The sequence below is a fragment of the Tripterygium wilfordii genome, chromosome 22 (assembly GCF_013401445.1).
Source record: "Tripterygium wilfordii isolate XIE 37 chromosome 22, ASM1340144v1, whole genome shotgun sequence".
In the NCBI taxonomy this organism is placed as follows: domain Eukaryota; kingdom Viridiplantae; phylum Streptophyta; class Magnoliopsida; order Celastrales; family Celastraceae; genus Tripterygium; species Tripterygium wilfordii.
In genome coordinates this window covers 9,107,367-9,126,246 of record NC_052253.1, presented here as the reverse complement: position 1 = coordinate 9,126,246, position 18,880 = coordinate 9,107,367, and the positions used below count along the sequence as shown (strand labels likewise).

Below are 18,880 nucleotides of genomic sequence, written 5' to 3'. Positions count from 1 at the left end.
AATGAAATCTCATCTTTTTTTTCTATTAAATTGGAGGTTGATATTCCCAATATGAATGATTATCTTAAACCTCGTGGATGTCCAAGACGAAGAGTTGAATAAAATACAAAGTTGTACCATTATCGTGTTGATGGAGTTGAACAACTATTTTTTTGAGGTAGGCACTGAGTTCTTTCTTTGTTTGTGAGTTCTCAATCCAAATAGCTCTTTCATTGCTTTTAACAAAGAAAAGTTTCGTTTTGCTCAATTATATTCAATGGATTTCTCTGTAATAGAGCTCGCAATACTTGATAATCAACTGGAGACTTATATTATTAATATGCACAAAAATAATGTATTTGCAACATTTCATTTTGGATTGGCATGTTTGTAGACAACAATGGATGCTAGTAAATGTTTCTTGAAGAATCAGTGTATAAATCAAATTAGATGCCTTATGGATAAAACTTAAAAAAGATCATGTTCATTACAATGAATTAATTCCATTCCAGTCCTTCCAGTTACTTAACAATCAAAAATAAATGATTTCAGTATTGATCTCACACCACTATCTCCACTTTATGATCATGATGCCGCTCTATCCGAACTTACGAGAAAAGCAACATTGCCTTCCCGTAGTCGAGCCAGATTATTTCACTCATATACACATATCCATGATGAGAGAATTGAGTCATCGCTGTCCATAATTGGAGGTGAGTATGTCATGAAATTTTATGTTAGCTCCCCACCAATTGAATTGTTTGCTATTCCAGACATGGGAAGTAACCTCATATGGATAAAATGTTCTCATCAAAACAACAATGAAAAAGTCATGTTCTTTAATGAAAGCCAGTCCTCTACCTGTGGCAATGTTCTTTATGACTCAAAATTTTGTCAGGCATTGCCGAAAAAGTGGAGTGAGTTGTCAAACTATTGCGAGTACAAGTATAAAATATTGGGGTTGCTATTGTAGACAAAAGAAGTAACCTTATATGGGTACAATGTTCTCCTCATGAAAGCAACCATGAGCAAAGCAAAGTTATTCAATCCACGCAAGTCCTCCACCTATGACAATCTTCTTTATGACTCAGAATTCTGTCAGGCATTGCAGAAAAAGTGGACTGGGTTGTCAAACTCTTGTGAGTATAATCATACTTACAGGGATGACTCATATACATCTTAGTTAGGACACATTCTACTTGTATTCCACTAGCATTGAAGGAGCAATTTCTTTTGAAGAAATAATGTTTGGATGTAGTTGGGCAAATTACTTATATGGTGGGGATAGTCCTATTCAAGGTATGGTTGGCCTTGGGGCAGGAGTGTTATCATTAATTCCTCAATTAAAAACTCAAATTGAATCTAAATTCTCCCATTGCTTAGTTTCTATGACATCAACAATTACTAGTAAGTTAAAATTTGGAGTGAGAGCACGGATTTCTGGTACATAAGTTTAGTCAACTCATATTATACTCAAAGATTCTACTGAACGATACTACCTCGGTTTAGAAAGTACTAGCATTGGAAACAATAGCACTAGCACGAGTGTGGATCGATGTAATATCATAATAGATTTTGGAACACCCTTTATATAGTGTTGCATACAAGCCTCTACAATGATCTCAAAACTTTAGTTACAAATGCTATTTGACAGTAGCCCAATGTAAGATCCACCAAAAGAACTAAATTTGTGTTATGAAGACCAATCTATAAAACTACTTGAAATGATATTCCATTTTACTGGTGCAGATATTCATTTGCAATCGGAACACACATTTACAAGATATGAAGATAATTTGATTTGCATGGCAATAGTCCCAGATGATCATTTTTCAATTTTTGGAAGTAAAATTTCAAGTGGAGTTTGACCTCCAAAATTTGCAAGTCTCTTTTGCAAAAGCTGATTGCGCCACATTTATATGATTAATCTTCAATTAACCTCCACTATATTAAACCTAACAAGAAGGTAATTATGGCTTTGTATTTTCATCGAATTTAGGTACCCTTCAGACATTGGCATTTGAGCTAAGAATGAGTATCTTGTAGGCTTTTAGTATCTCCACCAAAACTGCGAATCAACGGAGAGAACTCTTTCTATTTCTCCAAAATGTGCTATCAAAATTTCAAATGGCAGACACTACTAAGTTCTTCATTTGGAATCCGAAGGCAGAGCCATGGCATCCTTCAATACTCCCACCACTCCCATATCAATCTTTGCCACTTATTCTGCAGTCTTCTTCATTTATTCAAATAACATACCTAATATAGTTTGTCTCAAGAGTGTCTGCAATACAAAAGGTAATATACCTCTGCATCCGTAAGTTTGTTATGCCTACTACTAAAACCATACTTTAAATAACCTGTCTCAGCCATGTCCAAAATCCAATGGTCAGTTAGTTAGGTTTGCCCCTCTATAAGCATTCAGTATCCAATTTTCCTGTGAAGATCTTTAGCCAGCCGTTCACTGGCTTACTTCAGAATTAGTAGGGAACCCTTGTTTGCCAACAAACAGACATTGTTTGAGTTTTCAACCTCATATTCTGTGTTCAACTACTTTGGAAGACAGAACCATGTGATTCATACTCATATTGGCCTGTTGAGCAGGTCCCAGTAAATGCTCCTTGGCCACTCAATCCACATTCAATAAGATAAATAAATACCTTATACCATTTCATCTATGTATAAGCATCCACATAGTTGGTCTGCAAGCCAAACTAAATCTTCACATACTCCATTAACAGCTTTTGTAATTCCAAACAAGCACCCTTCTGAGTTCTTTACGTCTACAAAAGAAATTCGAAGAAAAGAGAAATGGGCTTTCGGCTACCTAGTGTTATTGCTAAGCAGATTCTGAGATGGTCTTACACATCTATAGATGTACCAAAAGGTTTCCTAGCTATATATGTTGGGTCAGAGACACAGAAGAAGAGATTTGTGGTTCCAGTATCTTATTTGAAACAGCCTTCATTTCTAGATTTTCTAAGTAAAGCTGAGGAAGAGTTTGGTTACAATCACTCAATGGGTGGTTTGACAATTCCTTGCACAGAAGGCACCTTCATTGATGTCATTTCTAGCTTAGGAACATCATAGAGGCTCTTAAGATAAAGTTTGCGAGAATACACAATGTTGTACATAGCAGGACTTACAATTTTAGAGAAGTAGATTAATGTAACAGTATGAATAGAATTTTTTTTCACCTTCTCAGACTTATGCTCCAACACCCTTTTTAGAGATTAGAATCACTAGATAGATGTCTAATCGTTAATACAATCCACATTCAAAATATAAAACGGGCTTCCTGACATTGCCCACACGATAATATTCATTCCATGGGTTCTTCCTCCACATTTTCACTTTTCTCCTTTCCCACATTCTATTAGGCGTTGCAGCTAAGACTTCTATTTTGCTTCTTAATTCCTACGAAAATGCCAGTTTCTTCTTCTGTCTATCAATATCAATAATTTCAGTTTTCCAACAGTTCTTCTCCCCAAGATTACTTGCATGTGCGTCGATTAAGTACCCTATCTATGGATTCACTACCAAGATATTACTTGCTGATGGCGAAACTTGCAGAGTCAGCCATTTGAATAAATCCAATTGGATCCTCAATTTCTTGCCCTCTTGGAAATGTTTGGCCATGTTGTGTTCAAACAAGTTTTCTAGCTCAATCACTACCGAGTTTTTCAATTAAGAGTATGAAGGCAGAACCATGTGATCCTTCAGCTACATGTCTCTAAGACAACTCGCATTCCCAAGTCTCTTTTCACCACTTAAAAAGTTTTTCAATCATTCTAAATATTTTTCAATCATTCTAAATATATACGGACATATCATTGCACAACCACCAAGCCCCACAGCCTCTTGAAACATGTTAATAAGACTTCATCATCAATTTATCTGTTTTTTTTTCTTGGATCATTTCAAAGCATACCTAAAGAGTTGTCTCAAAAATGTTTGCAATCCAAAGGTCCTCTGTCTATTACTCCATGTGAATTTATCTGTTTGCATCCACATGGCCCACTGTTTGGTTTCCAATCTTTAGCTGGTCCTGCATTGTTGAAATTGTATGGGATAGTGTTTCTCAACCCAATTGACAAGGTACTATCTTTTGGCCCCCCAGCTTTCTGCTTTTAGTTTGGAAGACAAAGCCATGTGATACTGTATCAATCCACGTCCTAATGAGAAGGTCTCAGCAGCAGATGATTCTTGGCCACTCAATCCAAATTTAAGAAGATTTTCCACATTGAATCATTCATCTATATATACAACGAAGGACTTGGTTCTCAACCAACGTAAGTTTTCATAATCTCTCTATGAGTATAACAAAAACAGTCAAAAAGTCATTTTCTTGACTTCTTCCGTCAAGAAGAAATCATGGGTATTCGTTTTCCTACCATTCTGGCTAAGCAAATTCTGAGGCGATCTTCCACGTCTATGGACGTGCCCAAAGGGTTCTTAGCAGTATATGTTGGGGAGACTGAGAAGAAGAGATTTTTGGTTCCAGTATCGTATATCAACCAGCCTTCATTCCAGGAATTGCTAAGTAAAGCTGAAGAAGAGTCCGGTTTTGATCATCCAATGGGTGGTTTGAAAGATACTTTCGTTAGTGTTACTTCCCAGATAAACAGATTATGAATTCATCAAAACTAATCTTCATAGACAGTTTTGTATAGCAGGAAGTCCATGTAAATAGTAATTCTCCTCTTTAAGAAGATGGGGTTTTTCTCATGAGATGGAATTTTGTATAACATTCCATATATCCGAAGTAAACCTTGTTTTTCCTCTCACAATGATTCAATTTCTTTCTCTTACGCTCATTCTCAAGAACATTAGTCTTGCACCATGTTAACTCTGAATTCCATATTTTAACTTATAATTTGCCAAAACCCTCGAGTCCATACCCAAGTGATTTATTCCCTTCATCAAAGCATAAGAGCATATATATCAGTAGTACTTGCACCCACTTATCTTACAATTATGTCTTAAAAAAAAAAAAGCAAAGACAGTAAAAAAAAATGATGACACTAATTGCATCTACTAATTCATTATAAGAGCATATATATCAGTAGATGCAATTGCTATAAATCCTTTATAAAATTCATTGAAATCTTCATTTTGAGCTCTAAATCACTAATTGCATCTACTAATTCATTATAAGAGCATATATATCAGTAGATGCAATTGCTATAAATCCTTTATAAAATTCATTGAAATCTTCATTTTGAGCTCTAAATCACTAATTGCATCTACTAATCTCTGGTAAGCAAAATTCAAGTCATAATTGCAGTCTTTTTGAGACAGGTCTACAACCACCATTATATTAGCAACCAATATGAGAAAATGTTGAACAGTGCCTACTACCCATCCATCTTGCCTGTTAGTTCTACACCGAAAAGCATACTTTAAATTAGTTGTCCCAACCATGTCCAAAATCCAATAGTCAGTTAGGTTTGCCTCTCTGTAAACATTTGACTATTTGAGTATCCAACCATCCCTTGACCATCTTCTTTTCTTTAGCCAGTCGTTCAATGGCTTACTTCTGAATTTGTAGGGAACCTTTGTTTGTCAACAGACAGACACAAATTGAGCTTTCAATCTCATACTCTGTTAACTAGTCTGGAAGACAGCACCATGTGATTCTCATAGACAGAACCATGTGATACTCACATTTTGCCTGTTGAGCATGTCCCAGCAAATGATCCTTGGCCACTAAATCCACATTCGAGAATATCAATACAGATATATATATATATAACTCATCCCCATAGTTGATTTACTTAGCCAGCCAAGTCTTCACATTCTCCATTGAAAGCATTATTCATACCAAGAAACCAACCCCCATCAGAGTTCTTCTCATCTACAAAAATACAACAAGAAAGAGAGATGGGTTTCCGGCTACCTAGTGTTCTTGCTAAGCAGATTCTACGACGGTCTTCCACATCTATAGATGTACCAAAAGGTTTCCTAGCTATATATGTTGGGTCAGAGACACAGAAGACACAGAAGAAGAGATTTGTGGTTCCGGTATCTTATTTGAACCAACCATCATTTCTAGATTTGCTATGTAAAGCTGAGGAAGAGTTTGGTTGGTTTGACAATTCCTTGCACAGAAGACACCTTCATTGATGTCACTTCTCGCTTAAGCATATCGTAGAGGCTCTTGGGATTAACTTCATGACAGCACACAATTTTGTATAGCAGTAATTGCCATTTTAGAGATGTAGGTTTGTAACATAAAAGTATGAACATAAATTGTAGCATCTTGTTCTATTATCCATCTCAGAATTTAATTTATGCTTCAAATCTATAGTTTCTCTGTCAAAAATACACTCTTAAAAAGAAATTGGTTTTACATCTCAAAAACGAGACTGATTGATTTCAACCTTAAATCACCTATCCTCGGGTTGCAATCACAATGCAAGCTAACAACCCAATAAATGATGACTCTATTCCAGCGATTGCGCCGAGCTTCTTGTTTGTATAGCCCTAAGCAAATCACAAGCACACAGACTTATTCCAGCTTCCATATTTTTGGTACACTTAACAGGATTTGCACATTCATTACGAGTGTGGAAGCAGAAAACAGTCATTTTTTCAAATCTATTTATTCACAAGGGCAAAACACAATCAAGTGTTTGGTATTTTTCTTCCATGTTTTTGTTTTTTGAAGGTTAATAATGATTACAAGAGACTATCAGGAAAAAGGAAGGGTCATACAGCTTCCTTCGGACTTTGCATAAACCATCAAGTGTCCGGTGCATAGCTCCCCTACTTGACAACATACTGCGATTTTCACATGGTCGAGTGGATGTATCTCTGAAGCCCATAGAAGTTTCTTCAATTGACACAATTACCCTTTATATAAAAAGATGTGAAAAGCTTTTAGAAGTCGAGAGTTTCTTTGAATTCCAATGGAGTTGGGAGAGAGAACTATCTACCAGTTGCAACACTCTGTTTTGAGGTCCATTAAACAGATCAAACAGCTCCATGCGGACGTACTTAGAACAGGTTTGTTTTTTGTCTCGCTCAGTTTTTCAGTCCAAACTCATTTTCACATCCACTGCAAGCTTGGACAAGGACAAACTCGATGCAAACTTGGTCAATTGCATCAAATTCATACAACCCACGAATCTGGTAGCCTTCAATGTTCTAATATCTGATTTTTGTCGAGATGGGTTATCTCAGTACGTGCTAAAAACCTTCTCTTTCATGCATGCTAATGGGGTTCCTTTAGATACATATTCATTATGTATCTCTTTCACAGCTGCAACTTCTGTTAGAGATGTTGAGCTAGGTAAACAGGTTCATTGAATTTTTGTAAAATCAGGGTGATCGTCCAGTGTATTTGTGGGCAGTTCTTTAGTTGGTTTATATGCGAAACTGTCATTTATTAGAGATGCCTAGGTGGAGTTCGATGAAATTCCTGTTAAGAACACAGTGTATGGAAATGCACTTTTATCTGGTAATGGTGAAGCTAAGATGTGGATTGAGGGACTTGAATTAGCCAGGAGAATGCCCATTTTAAATATAGGTTATGATAATTTCTCATTGTCGGCAATGTCATGAGCCTGTGCAGGCTTATCTGCAGTTGAGTTGGGTAAACAAGTGCATGCCCTTGTGATTCATAAAATTTGTGATCTTGCGAAAGATGTGTTTTTGCAGATTTCTTTGATCGAAATGTATGGGATGTGTGGCCAGGTAGGGAAAGCTCGACTAGTCTTTGACTTGGCTGGAACTGAACTAGGGGTACAGAGAAGGAGGGATATTGTCTTATGGACTTCAATGCTTGGTGCATATGGCAAAAATGGGCATTTTGAGAACGTGATTAAGTTACATGAAAAAATGCTTTGTGGTGGTATCAAACCAGATGGGGTGACATTTGTTATACTCATCTTGTGGCCATACTGGTCAAGTGAAACTTGGGATCAAGTATTTTGACTCTATGGCTCATGACTTCAATTTGGAGCCTGGTCCTGAGCACTACAGCTGTCTAGTAGACTTGTTTTGCAGAGCCGGTGAGTTGGATAAGGCATGGAAGTTCGTCGATGAGATGCTCCTAAAAGGAAACAATGGCACTATTTCCTTGTGGGGTCTCTGCTAAGTTCTTGTGAGGATTGCGGAAATATTGAGTTGGGTACATTGGCTGCTCAAAAGTAGGGTAGTCATGGTCCGGTTAACCGGACCAGTAGAGTCAAACCACTACACAAACCGGGAGTACTGGTTTTGCATTTTATGAAACCATAACCAATCCATAACCACTAAAACCGGTGACTACGGTTAACCGGTATTACCCGTTCAGTTTCGATTCGATTACGGTTAATGAGCCTTCAACGTTGACCTAAAAATAAAAGCCTAAAAATCCAATCAAAGTTTACATTTTCAATAATCCATCAATGATTCAAAAATCAAACTCATCATTGTATAGTGTATACAGAGTAATGTAAACTAAATGACTAAATTCAAGGTCAAGAGTCAAGACTTGAAGACCTGTATGAGACAATTTGTAACACCTGTTCAAGATCAAGACTCAAGAGTCAAGACATGTTCCATAATCCATGTAAATTCAAATGTAAACTTTACACTTCAATAATCCAATTACATTCCAATCCAGTCATCCAAGCAAAAATACAAAGTATAATTATTACATTCATCCAACTAAGCATCAAAGATTGATTATTACATACTTACAGACACAGTCATCCAATTCTAATTCAAAACAAAGGTCACTGATGCACTATTAGTCTATTACAATCATCCAAAAGTCCAAATATCAAAGTATCAAAGTGACACAGTCAAAGATTCAAATTTCAAACTATCAAAGACCAAAGTTTAACATTACAGTAATGCAAAAGTTCCAAGTTCGAAATGACAAATGCATATGAGATCTGACTTTGAGTTCTAAGTCTTTTCGACACCCCAATCACTCAAACACCTCTCAATAAGTCTCCCAATGGCATCACCTTTGTGGTTGGTAATTTGACAAAAGTTCAGAATTCTTTTGTGCAACTTCCAATTGTCATCAATGAAATGGGCCGTTAGAGCCATATAGTTGACGTTTTGAATGGAAATCCACGTGTCAGTAGTAAAAGAAACTCTTTGATTGTTAGCAGAAAGGATACTTTTCAAGGTAGCCTTACGATCTATAAAAGTACTCCAAACTTTCTTGGCAACGGTCGAAGTAGATGGAGCATCCCATCTAGGTTGGACCTCTAGTATAAATCGCTTAAACCCTCTCTTCCACAAACCTAAATGGCAACTCATCAATTATAATCATCTCCACCAATGCTTGAGTACACCTCTCCTTGCTAAATGAATGTACACCTTTGGTCTCAAATGAAAGGTTTTCTTGATTTTTTTTCCTCTTTCAATGGAGAAGTAGGGCAATAATGATGCAAGTGAGTCCTTAAGGTGGAAGTTCCATTGACTGATGTGTTATGTGCATAATCATGCTTACAGTAATTGCAAACTGCCTTAAGCTCCTTCCCTTTTACCACCAACTCTTTAAAATGATCTCATACAATTGATTTTTTCTTACCTGGACATGGGGGGAGTGCCCCAGCCCCTACAGCTTGTGTTTCTACAACTTCTTCTACTTGTGGTGCAGCTGAATTTATTTTCTCTGATGGATCTCCAGATTGAGATATTGGAGTGGATGGTGTTTGGGAAGTATTCCCCTCCATAATTGTCATCCTACAATACATAAGAGTATATCAAATTATAGATTATATTATTATACTTCTCAGTTAAGAAGAATATAAGACTCAGAGACAAACTCTGTTAGAAAGAATTGTGTCCCATCTCAATGAGCTCCCAGAACTCAATTCCATCGCACAATTTTACAATCCCCAAGATTGGCAAACCGCAACAGTTACCCCAACCCAATTAACAAGTAGGACATTCCAATTTAGTTAAAAGCAAGGGACATTCCATCTAAACCCTAACAATCAAAAGAGGCTCAATCTGTCAATCAAGTAAAAATTTTGTTCGTCATGTATTGCCATGTAAATTGTAATGATAAACTCACAAAAACTCGTATCTAATATATGATATAAAGAATTGCTAGCACTTGGCTTGCTTGCCAAGACTATCAGAGAGATGAATCATGAATTGCTATCCATCATAAACAAAGAAAAGAACAAGGAAGTAGTACCAGAGGATTAATTCTCCCGCAGAGTAACGAAAGAAGAGATGTAATAATAAATTAAAAACCCCCAACTACGAAAGCTAACTTAACTCACCGTTGTTTCACCGATGAAAGCTCAACCTTCGCGACAACTACGCAAGTCAAGGTAGTCGCAATACTGACGAATCGTAGAAGGCAAGAAGAGGGCAAGAGGTAGTGGCGATACTGATGAACCAGAGAAGGTAAGAAGAGGGAAAGAGGCAGTGGCTAATGCCGTTAACCGAAGAAGACAGAAAGAGTCGAAGAGGGCAAGAGGCTGAGGCTGTAGTGCAGTACGAAGTTAGGTTTAGGTTTTCTGAGTTCTAAATTCTAATTTCTAATTTCAATTTTCAATAATCAATATTCAATTCTCTATTTTATGTATTGATTGTATTCTGTATTGTAATTTGTAAAAGTATAACTGTATACGTGTCTCTGATTTTTGATCCAATGGTGGTCAATCATGAATCATCATTATATATTTTATATATACGGTTAGTATTAAGTGAAATATATAATTATATAAAAATATGAAATTATATATATAAATATATATATATATATATATATATTAACGGTTCGGTCCGGTTAACCATTGGTTTTAAAAATGTTAAACCATGGACCGGACCGATAATATACGGTTATTGTCGGTTTATAAACCCGTTTGACCAATTTTGGTCAAATAACCGGTTTTGGTCCGGGTTGTGGTTTCATTTGAAGAGCCCTACTCAAGAGCCACTTGAGTTGGAACCTCAGAATGTTGGGATTTACACTAAATTATCAAACCTGTACGCTAGGTTTGGAACGTGGGATGAAATTGAGAAGTTGAAAGAATCAATAAAACAACGAGGGCTAAAGAAAGATCTTGCAAATAGTTGGATCAACTTGAATGGAGACACAGAGATGGCCACATAGAGCCAAAGATGCTATTTGGTCTTTATAGTATTACTTTCATATGAGATTCTTCAAATGACATGCGGATACAGTTGATGCAAAACTAGCATGGTTCACCTTATATTGATAAGCTCTCAAGACTAAAAGGTTCTGTGAATTGATTAAGGTACCTATATATACCAGATGTATGTAAAATTTTCGAGTAGGCTGATTTCTCAATTGATAGGGCAATCAGAAGATGAAACCAACAAGGTCTTATGTCTCAGTGATCAAACTGATGCTTTGTACAAAACCATAAACTGAAGATATAAATGGCTGTATAAGATTGCTTGTTTCTGTTGGAAGCTCACCCACCCAAGTCTCACATTGGGAAAAAAAATAGTGTGTGAATGTGGTTTAAATGCAAATAGCTAGATCCTAGTCTTTGGGCCATGGTTTTTGGATAAAGTGAGTTACCATCACTTGTATTGAGACCATACATGTTTAGGCCCATTAACATGGGCTTCCCTGAAAGTTTCAAATTCTAAAAGTTTCATTAACGACACTTGAATTCTTTTTTATTCATTTTTAGTTGGTTTTGATTTTGCCTGTCATAATAGCCAACCCAGAAGGTTGTCTTCAATGTATTAAATTTCGAATATAGCTGACCCCAGAATTGGGATGAAGGCTTTGATGATGATGATGCCATCCTCCTCCTAGAATGACTATAATGGTTATTAAGGCCCCGTTTGATAAGCAATTTTGGGACAATATATGCTAGCCATTAGCATATATGGTTCGTGCAAAACAAACAACCATTTCATGGCTCCAATTCCGAGACAGTTTTGAGATCGTATTATAATCAATTGGAAATTGTCCCATTTCAAACCATTTTGACATTTATTCTCAAATAACCCTCATTTAATTATTGAACTATCCGAAATACCCTCATCTTCTTTCCATCTCTTCACCTCTCTCTACACATTTATTAATCATAAGTTTGATGATTACAAAGCATATATTAATATGTAGGATTTATTTTTTTATTTTAAATATCAAACTATTAAGTTTAATTATTTACTAGTATGGTGCCCACGCGTTGAGATGAGTGTTTTGTTATTCTCGTCTACATTAGTTGATGTAATCGATTTGGTTGTTATAGAATGACAATAGAGGAAGCGATACAAAATTGATAACAACCTGCAACGAAGAAGAAAAAAAGAAGCAAGCCATAAAAGGAGAGATTGAGCAAACAAAATTGAACAACCAAGAGCAGAACATGACGAGGAAAAGAAAGGGAAACTAATGAACATCTAACTAATTAATATTGTTGTATGTATAGTGAGGAAGTAATAATAAAAATAATGAGAAATAATAACAATAACAAACATAAAAAATATGATGAAACTCCTTTTTGGTTAATGGATTCTTGTTTTTAGTTATTGGGCCGAGTTATTGGGCTTAGGTTGTTGTTGACTTATTAAATGTGTTTTGCAGTGTGTCATTTCTTTTAGTAGCGGGATAGTTAGGTTAACATTAACTATGCAATAATAATTTTTTACTGGTGACAGTAATTTATGTTTCCACTTCCCTTTTGGAGTAGTTTTAGCATTAGGTCGACTGTGTCTTCATTTTGCTATGTGAATGTGACTTACTAATGTCCGATATAGGGTGTTCAGCAGTTGGATTAATCAAGTAATCGGGAGTAGCAACTCTAGGTGTTATCCAATCACAAATAGGGTGTTCCGCTGTGAGGTCAGTATAGAGTGTGCAGATATGATTGTTGACAGTTGTTTCCATGTTTATTTGAGTATTCTCTTTTTTGCGTTCAGTAGCTAGTTGATTATCTATTAAAGTCAAAGGTATGTTTGGGAAGTCATTTGTAAAACAGTTATGATCTCTTTTTTATTTCCTTTCGGTGTTGGAGTTTAGGGTTCAGTCAATGTTTGTGTGTGCTTTGGTAGGATTACGAATAAACCAAATAATAAAGATGATACTAAATTTTTATACACTTTCTTTCATTGCATTATGTACATACAAAAGGTGTTGTATTCACATACAAAAGCTGATGTTATCTGCTATAGTTTTTGATATATGTACATAGAAGATGATATTTTATATGTTACATTTTATAGTATATGTACATACAAAAGCCTATGGATATATTATATCTTATATTTTTCGCTATATGTACATATATAAGCTTATGGTTATTTTGGTTTCCTTGTTTTTCTATGGTTGGTAGTGCTTCTATTTTCTACGGTTTCAGACAAAATCTACTATGAAGGATAAGATTATACCTGATAGTTGTTTTGTTTTCAACGCATTCTTATGTTGATTTAATTGTTCAACAAACTTGATTAAGGCTTCATTTGCTCATCCGTGAGATTTTTTGTGTCTGTTGCTACTCTTTCAACTGTATACCCAACCACCTCAACTCTATGATTCTATTCTGGAGTTTGTTCACTTGTAAATTGCAAGGTTTTGAAAACCGGACCGGACCGGCCGGTCGGACCTGTCCAACCGGTGACCGGCCACTTGTCCGGTCCGGTTGAGGTGCCAGAATCGGTAATTGATGAACCGGGATATTTTCGGTTGAACCGGCCGGTTCTTCGGTTGAACTGGTCAGAACCGGGCCGGTTTTGACCGGTTCGATCATTTATTAAAGTTAATAAAATATTTTTGAAATTTTGTTATTTGTAGGGTTTGAACTCATGACCTTTTGTTCATTAAAAAAGGCTTTAACCACTAGGCTATGAGATTTTCTTTGATTAAAATGGTACTTTATTTGAATATATTGTATTTTTATGAAGTTTTCTTACATATTATATGCATATAATATAAATATATATATAAATAATTCATTACATTAAAACCGGTTCGAACCCGGTTTGAACCCCGGTTGAACCTTTGAACCATGAACCGAAGACTTTTCCGGTTTGATGACCGGTCCGGTTTTAAAAATCTTGGTAAATTGTGATTTTCAAGTTTCAGTTTCAAACTTATTGCAAACATTTATAATGATTTTTGCAGTTAGGGAATATGAGAAGAGTTAAATTGCAATGTGATTGATGTGAAGGTGAATTTCATATAGTCAGAAATTAATTTATGCGTAGTTTACTCCTTCCTAATATACATATCAATATTTTTGGTTTAGTCCTATTTTTCCAAAAGAAGGGTTGCAATAAGATAAGCAAAATATTACACCTACCATAATGACATAAGGAAAATATTATAAGGTTTTTTTCTTGAAGCTACTGAGATCAACATATATCGACAAAGGAGCTTATGAGTAGCTACCTACTATGTATATACATTGCAAAATATTGACTACAAACAAAGATAACTAGTTACACCCCTGAAAATCCTTAGTGCTGCTCTCTTTAATGCCTCCCTCTTTTTTCATTAGAAGTGTAGGTATATTCATGCATATGGAAGATCATCAAATATTTCATAATATAATATATATTTAGTATACAACGTCTCTTGTTCATTCTTTTCAGAGATGAGTATTTTGAGTCATTTATAGTTATTTATGCGTGAGCCTTTTATACATCTCAGATTTGAAATGTTGTTACTACTTTTGGAAATGTATGCAACAAAGCCTTTTATCTTCAATTCATGTGAATGCATCAACAATGTATTGCTGCTATAATTTCTCTTCCCTAATCAACAAGCCACCGTTATTGTTTATTTGATGCAGCATGTAGCCATAATATTCCTCATTGTCACACATTTATGCTTGAGCTTTCCTATTTGATCTCAATTTTCATAAAGAATGTTCAGCATATAGCCACCATCACCATATGAAAATATGATAGGGTATTGCATAGCCATAAATGTCGAATGCAAATTGCTAATCTGTTTTAAAGTCTTGGTTTGGCACTCAACCACTATGTCATGACATTCATTTGCAACACCCAAGTCTCTAACTCTTAAGCCTTGCCCTCCATTGTAATCCATGAGTGTATTCAGTGGTTTAGGCGGTGTTTTTTTGTCGTGAAAATTTTATACGGCCTTGTGCATAACAATGCCTCAACAGTTCTTGGTAGAAAGGAACTGCGTCAAGCCATCATCACACGACCACCAGTGCTAAAAGCAAATTCCGACACAATAAGCAAAGCAAGGATAAAAAAAAAATATCACGTGCAATTGATGCAAGAATCAAAAATCTATCCTCTATAACTTTTCAAAAGTTCAATAAATCAAAGTCGTTTAATGATGTCTCGCGATCATCAACCAAGTACTTATCTAACTCATATTTAGAAAGGGAAGTGGCACACTCAGTGTGGTCACAAACTATATCCCACGCGTTGGAAACCCGCGTGCTTGATGTAGATGACGACGAACTTGTATCATTTCTTTTAGATACTTGTGAGACACTTGATTGTGATTGAGGAGCTCCTAAAATTGAATGATATTTCTTATATAAGTCTTGTAACAATTTTTTTGTCCCCTCATACAATTCGTCACTAGTTTTCTCATCAAACGCTAGCTGTAAAAACCGTTTGAAAATATCCAACTTACTCCTTGGATCAAGCACCAACGCAACATAGACTAACATACTCACCTTTAAAATGTTTCCAAAATATTGATCATATTTCACCATCATCTCTCCCGCTATCTCTGAAATCACTTTGTAATTGTCAATTTGAGCATTTTTCAAGTGATCTTGAATTGCTTGAAACTGAAAAAAAAATAGCTATTTAAAGTGACATAAGAAATCCTCGATAATGCTACAGTAACATTATAAAAAAGGTCTCAAGAAATTATTGAACTTGCGAGCAGTCATCCAATCATTAAAGGTTGAAGAACCAACAACAATGTCATTTGGGAAAGAGTTTCGATTACCCAAATCTTCATCATGTAAGCGATCAAACACAAACTCATACTCCACAGTAACCTCCAACATCAAATAAATAGAGTTCCATCTTGTAGCCACATCAAGGCACAAAGATTTAGTACAAATAACTCCAACTTGTTTCGTACACTCCAAGAACTTAGAAAGCCTCTTAGGAGACAATCTCACATATTTCACTGCATTTTTTATTCTTTCAACTGAAATAATACACTTCTGTAATCCAAATTTCACGATGATATTCAATATGAGCGAAGTATCTTACATATAGATTATTTCCACCCAACACATGCTTACACCAATATTTTTTTCATCCATTCCATTGCACCTTCATTTGCAGAAGCATTATCAACAGTTATGCACATGATCTTTTCTATCCCCCACTCTTTAGTCACCTTCTCAAGTTGTTTCTCAATGCCCTCACCCTTGTGGTCCTCAACCATACAAAAGCTAATGATCCTCTTGTGCAACTTTCAACTTTTATCAATAAAGTGAGCTGTTATGCACAACTTGAATTGTTTAAAGAAGTCCACATGTCTGTGGTAAGACTTACTCGGCCAACAGAACCTTTTAAAGCCTCTTTTAATTTCTCCTTCTGAGCATTATAAGTCTTGAAGATGTGTCTGGCAACTGTCATACGCGACGGTACTACATATCGTGGCTCCATAACCTTACAAAACTCTTTGAATTTCTTGCTTTTAACAATTCTGAACAGTAGCTCTTCGCAAATAATCCACTCAATGAGAGCGGCACGAATCATATTAGAATCAAATTTGTGAAGCCTCATTTCATTGCTTGTAGTATCACCATCATGAGATATGGTGTAGTTGTCCATTGGACTTTTTTGTGACAATAAAACTTTGCACTTCTTGACGTGTATCTTCAAATTCTTCGTTCCATGTTTGTTTGGATCAACCATGCACTTCGCACCACAATGCTTGCACTTAGCTTTTAGGTCCTGCCCTTCAATCACTATTCTATCATAATGCGCCCATGCTTCTGATATTTCCTTTCTTTTTTTAGGTTTCGTGGCTGTTGAAGAAGCACCACTAGTTTGGTGACTCGAAGGCGTAAGCTTCTCTTCAGAAGAATGTGAATTGTCTACTTCTTCTACTTGTTCCACAGGAGGAGGTATTGGTTGTGGAGGACCCATATTCTTCCTTTTAGTTCTAGCCATTTATATTGAAATTTGAAACAAGTTGTCTAAATTTCATATATATAAAAAGTATACTTCAAAATAGGCACAAGTAGAGCAAACAAGTATATATGTATTATTGCATCAACAGTAGAGCAAACGAGTACCAAACATATATATACATACATACATACATACATACATACATATATACATACATATATCAACAGTAGAGCAAATATATATATATGTATGTATGTATGTATGTATGTATAGACTGCAGAAACATAAACAATAAAGCAAACAAGTACTAAAGCTGCAAAACAGTGGAAAGAGAGAGGCACAAGTAAAGCCAATATTGCATTGCATCACAGAAAGGTGAAAAAAAGAGGTAAAAAAGGGGACATGAATTCGATTTTACAAAACACAAAATTTCCATTTCTTGTTTGTGTTTAGCACAAAATGGCATACAACTTGTGAGAGCAATAGTGGCTTTAACTAAAAAAGGGGAGTATGAGCTACTACTACAAACACACTCTACTTTGGTCATTCATGTTTTTGTATGCTTCCACAGGAGATGTTATAACTAGAATTTGGCTACCGTAGACAAACTATGAAAGAATGCACTCTTGTTACAAATGAATTAACCAATATTCAAATTCAATATATCAAATTAAAAAGACCAAAACCCTAAAAAACTCCCTTCTTGAACTGAACATAACAGCAGTCTAACCAACTGCAAAGTGTTAAAGACAGGGATAGGCAGAAGAATATGCAAAGGAATAAAGGATACATGGGATGCTCATCGTAGAGGAGAAGTGAGACGCTGACCGACGCGCGCAGACCAAGAGGTAAAGAAGCCTTCTCCAATGGTGATGAGGATGAAGCGATTGAAGATTGAATATGATGATTGAAGATGGAGAAAGAGTTAGGCAATGAAAGACTGGTGGAGCTTGAGCAACAACAACTCACCAGTTATTCTTTTATTCTGGGGTTGTAATTTTACACGAATAATTGAATAAATTTAGTTTAGTTTTAGTTTTTAATTGTTATCACTTATAACTAGTAAACATAATAATATATAATAATTAGTTACTAATCTATAAATTATTTATTTGTTATAATTGATTATCGGGTGACCAAATAACCCGATAACCAATGAAATGTCGACCCGAAACCCATACCTGTTAATAGAGGTCCGAGTTGGGTTTAGCCTAGTCCGATAAAAAGGTTATCAAGTTAGCCCGATAACCACCGGGTCGGATCGGGTTTTCTGACCCTGTGTACACCCCTACACACCTGAGATGCTATTAGAACACACCTTGCTTCCTCGAGTTCTCGTATAATTCCTTTGATACCTAATCATCACCTAAAATATACAATTCACCATTTAAACACTTACAAGATGCCCAGATAGTCAACGTAGTGTACCAAAAAAATTTGACAGCATGACGACACTTGGTCTCAAAATCCCAAAATTATAAATACTAAGCTAGTTCAAGAAAATCAAACACTTTCATTCCACTAGTCCACATTCATACCTCCAGTTGTATGTTAAAGCATTGATTAAATTAGTTCAAAGCAATTTGCAAGCTTAAATCAATTCTCGAAATGTCCAATCTTGATTTCATTATTCCAATACTAAGTTAATTCCCTACCTTAAATGTCAACACATTATTAAACAACAATTCAAGTCTTACCTGCGGGTTCTACTCCCACAAATTTTCAAGAGAACATCTTTAACTCACTGACATTATGAAGTGGTCACACAAGCACTTCCCCCTTTAAGTTCATTTCTGTATTTGCAAGAAATCCAAAATTTGTCATGAATTGAACACTTTTGAATAGGTTTTCAAGTTGTACTTTATATGAT

The 18,880-nt window shown here is 35.7% G+C and overlaps 2 protein-coding genes and 2 pseudogenes across 2 annotated transcripts; 3 read left to right on the top strand and 1 right to left on the bottom strand.

Annotated features, from left to right (window-relative positions):
- Positions 1 to 2,790: 2,790 nt before the first annotated feature.
- On the top strand, positions 2,791 to 3,069 carry LOC119992266 (auxin-induced protein 15A-like). Its single transcript, XM_038838966.1, has one exon. The coding sequence runs from the start codon at positions 2,791 to 2,793 to the stop codon at positions 3,067 to 3,069; it is 279 nt and encodes a 92-aa protein (XP_038694894.1).
- Positions 3,070 to 5,862: 2,793 nt separating this feature from the next.
- Positions 5,863 to 6,133, top strand: LOC119992267 (annotated as a pseudogene).
- Positions 6,134 to 6,966: 833 nt separating this feature from the next.
- Positions 6,967 to 11,056, top strand: LOC119991493 (annotated as a pseudogene).
- Positions 11,057 to 15,203: 4,147 nt separating this feature from the next.
- On the bottom strand, positions 15,204 to 17,049 carry LOC119991492 (zinc finger BED domain-containing protein RICESLEEPER 2-like). The gene is made up of 4 exons (XM_038837838.1): positions 16,426 to 17,049; positions 16,201 to 16,342; positions 15,834 to 16,132; positions 15,204 to 15,701 (listed from the first exon to the last, which is right to left on the bottom strand). Exons 1-4 carry the CDS (start codon positions 17,047 to 17,049, stop codon positions 15,204 to 15,206), a joined length of 1,563 nt encoding a protein of 520 aa, XP_038693766.1.
- Positions 17,050 to 18,880: the final 1,831 nt, after the last annotated feature.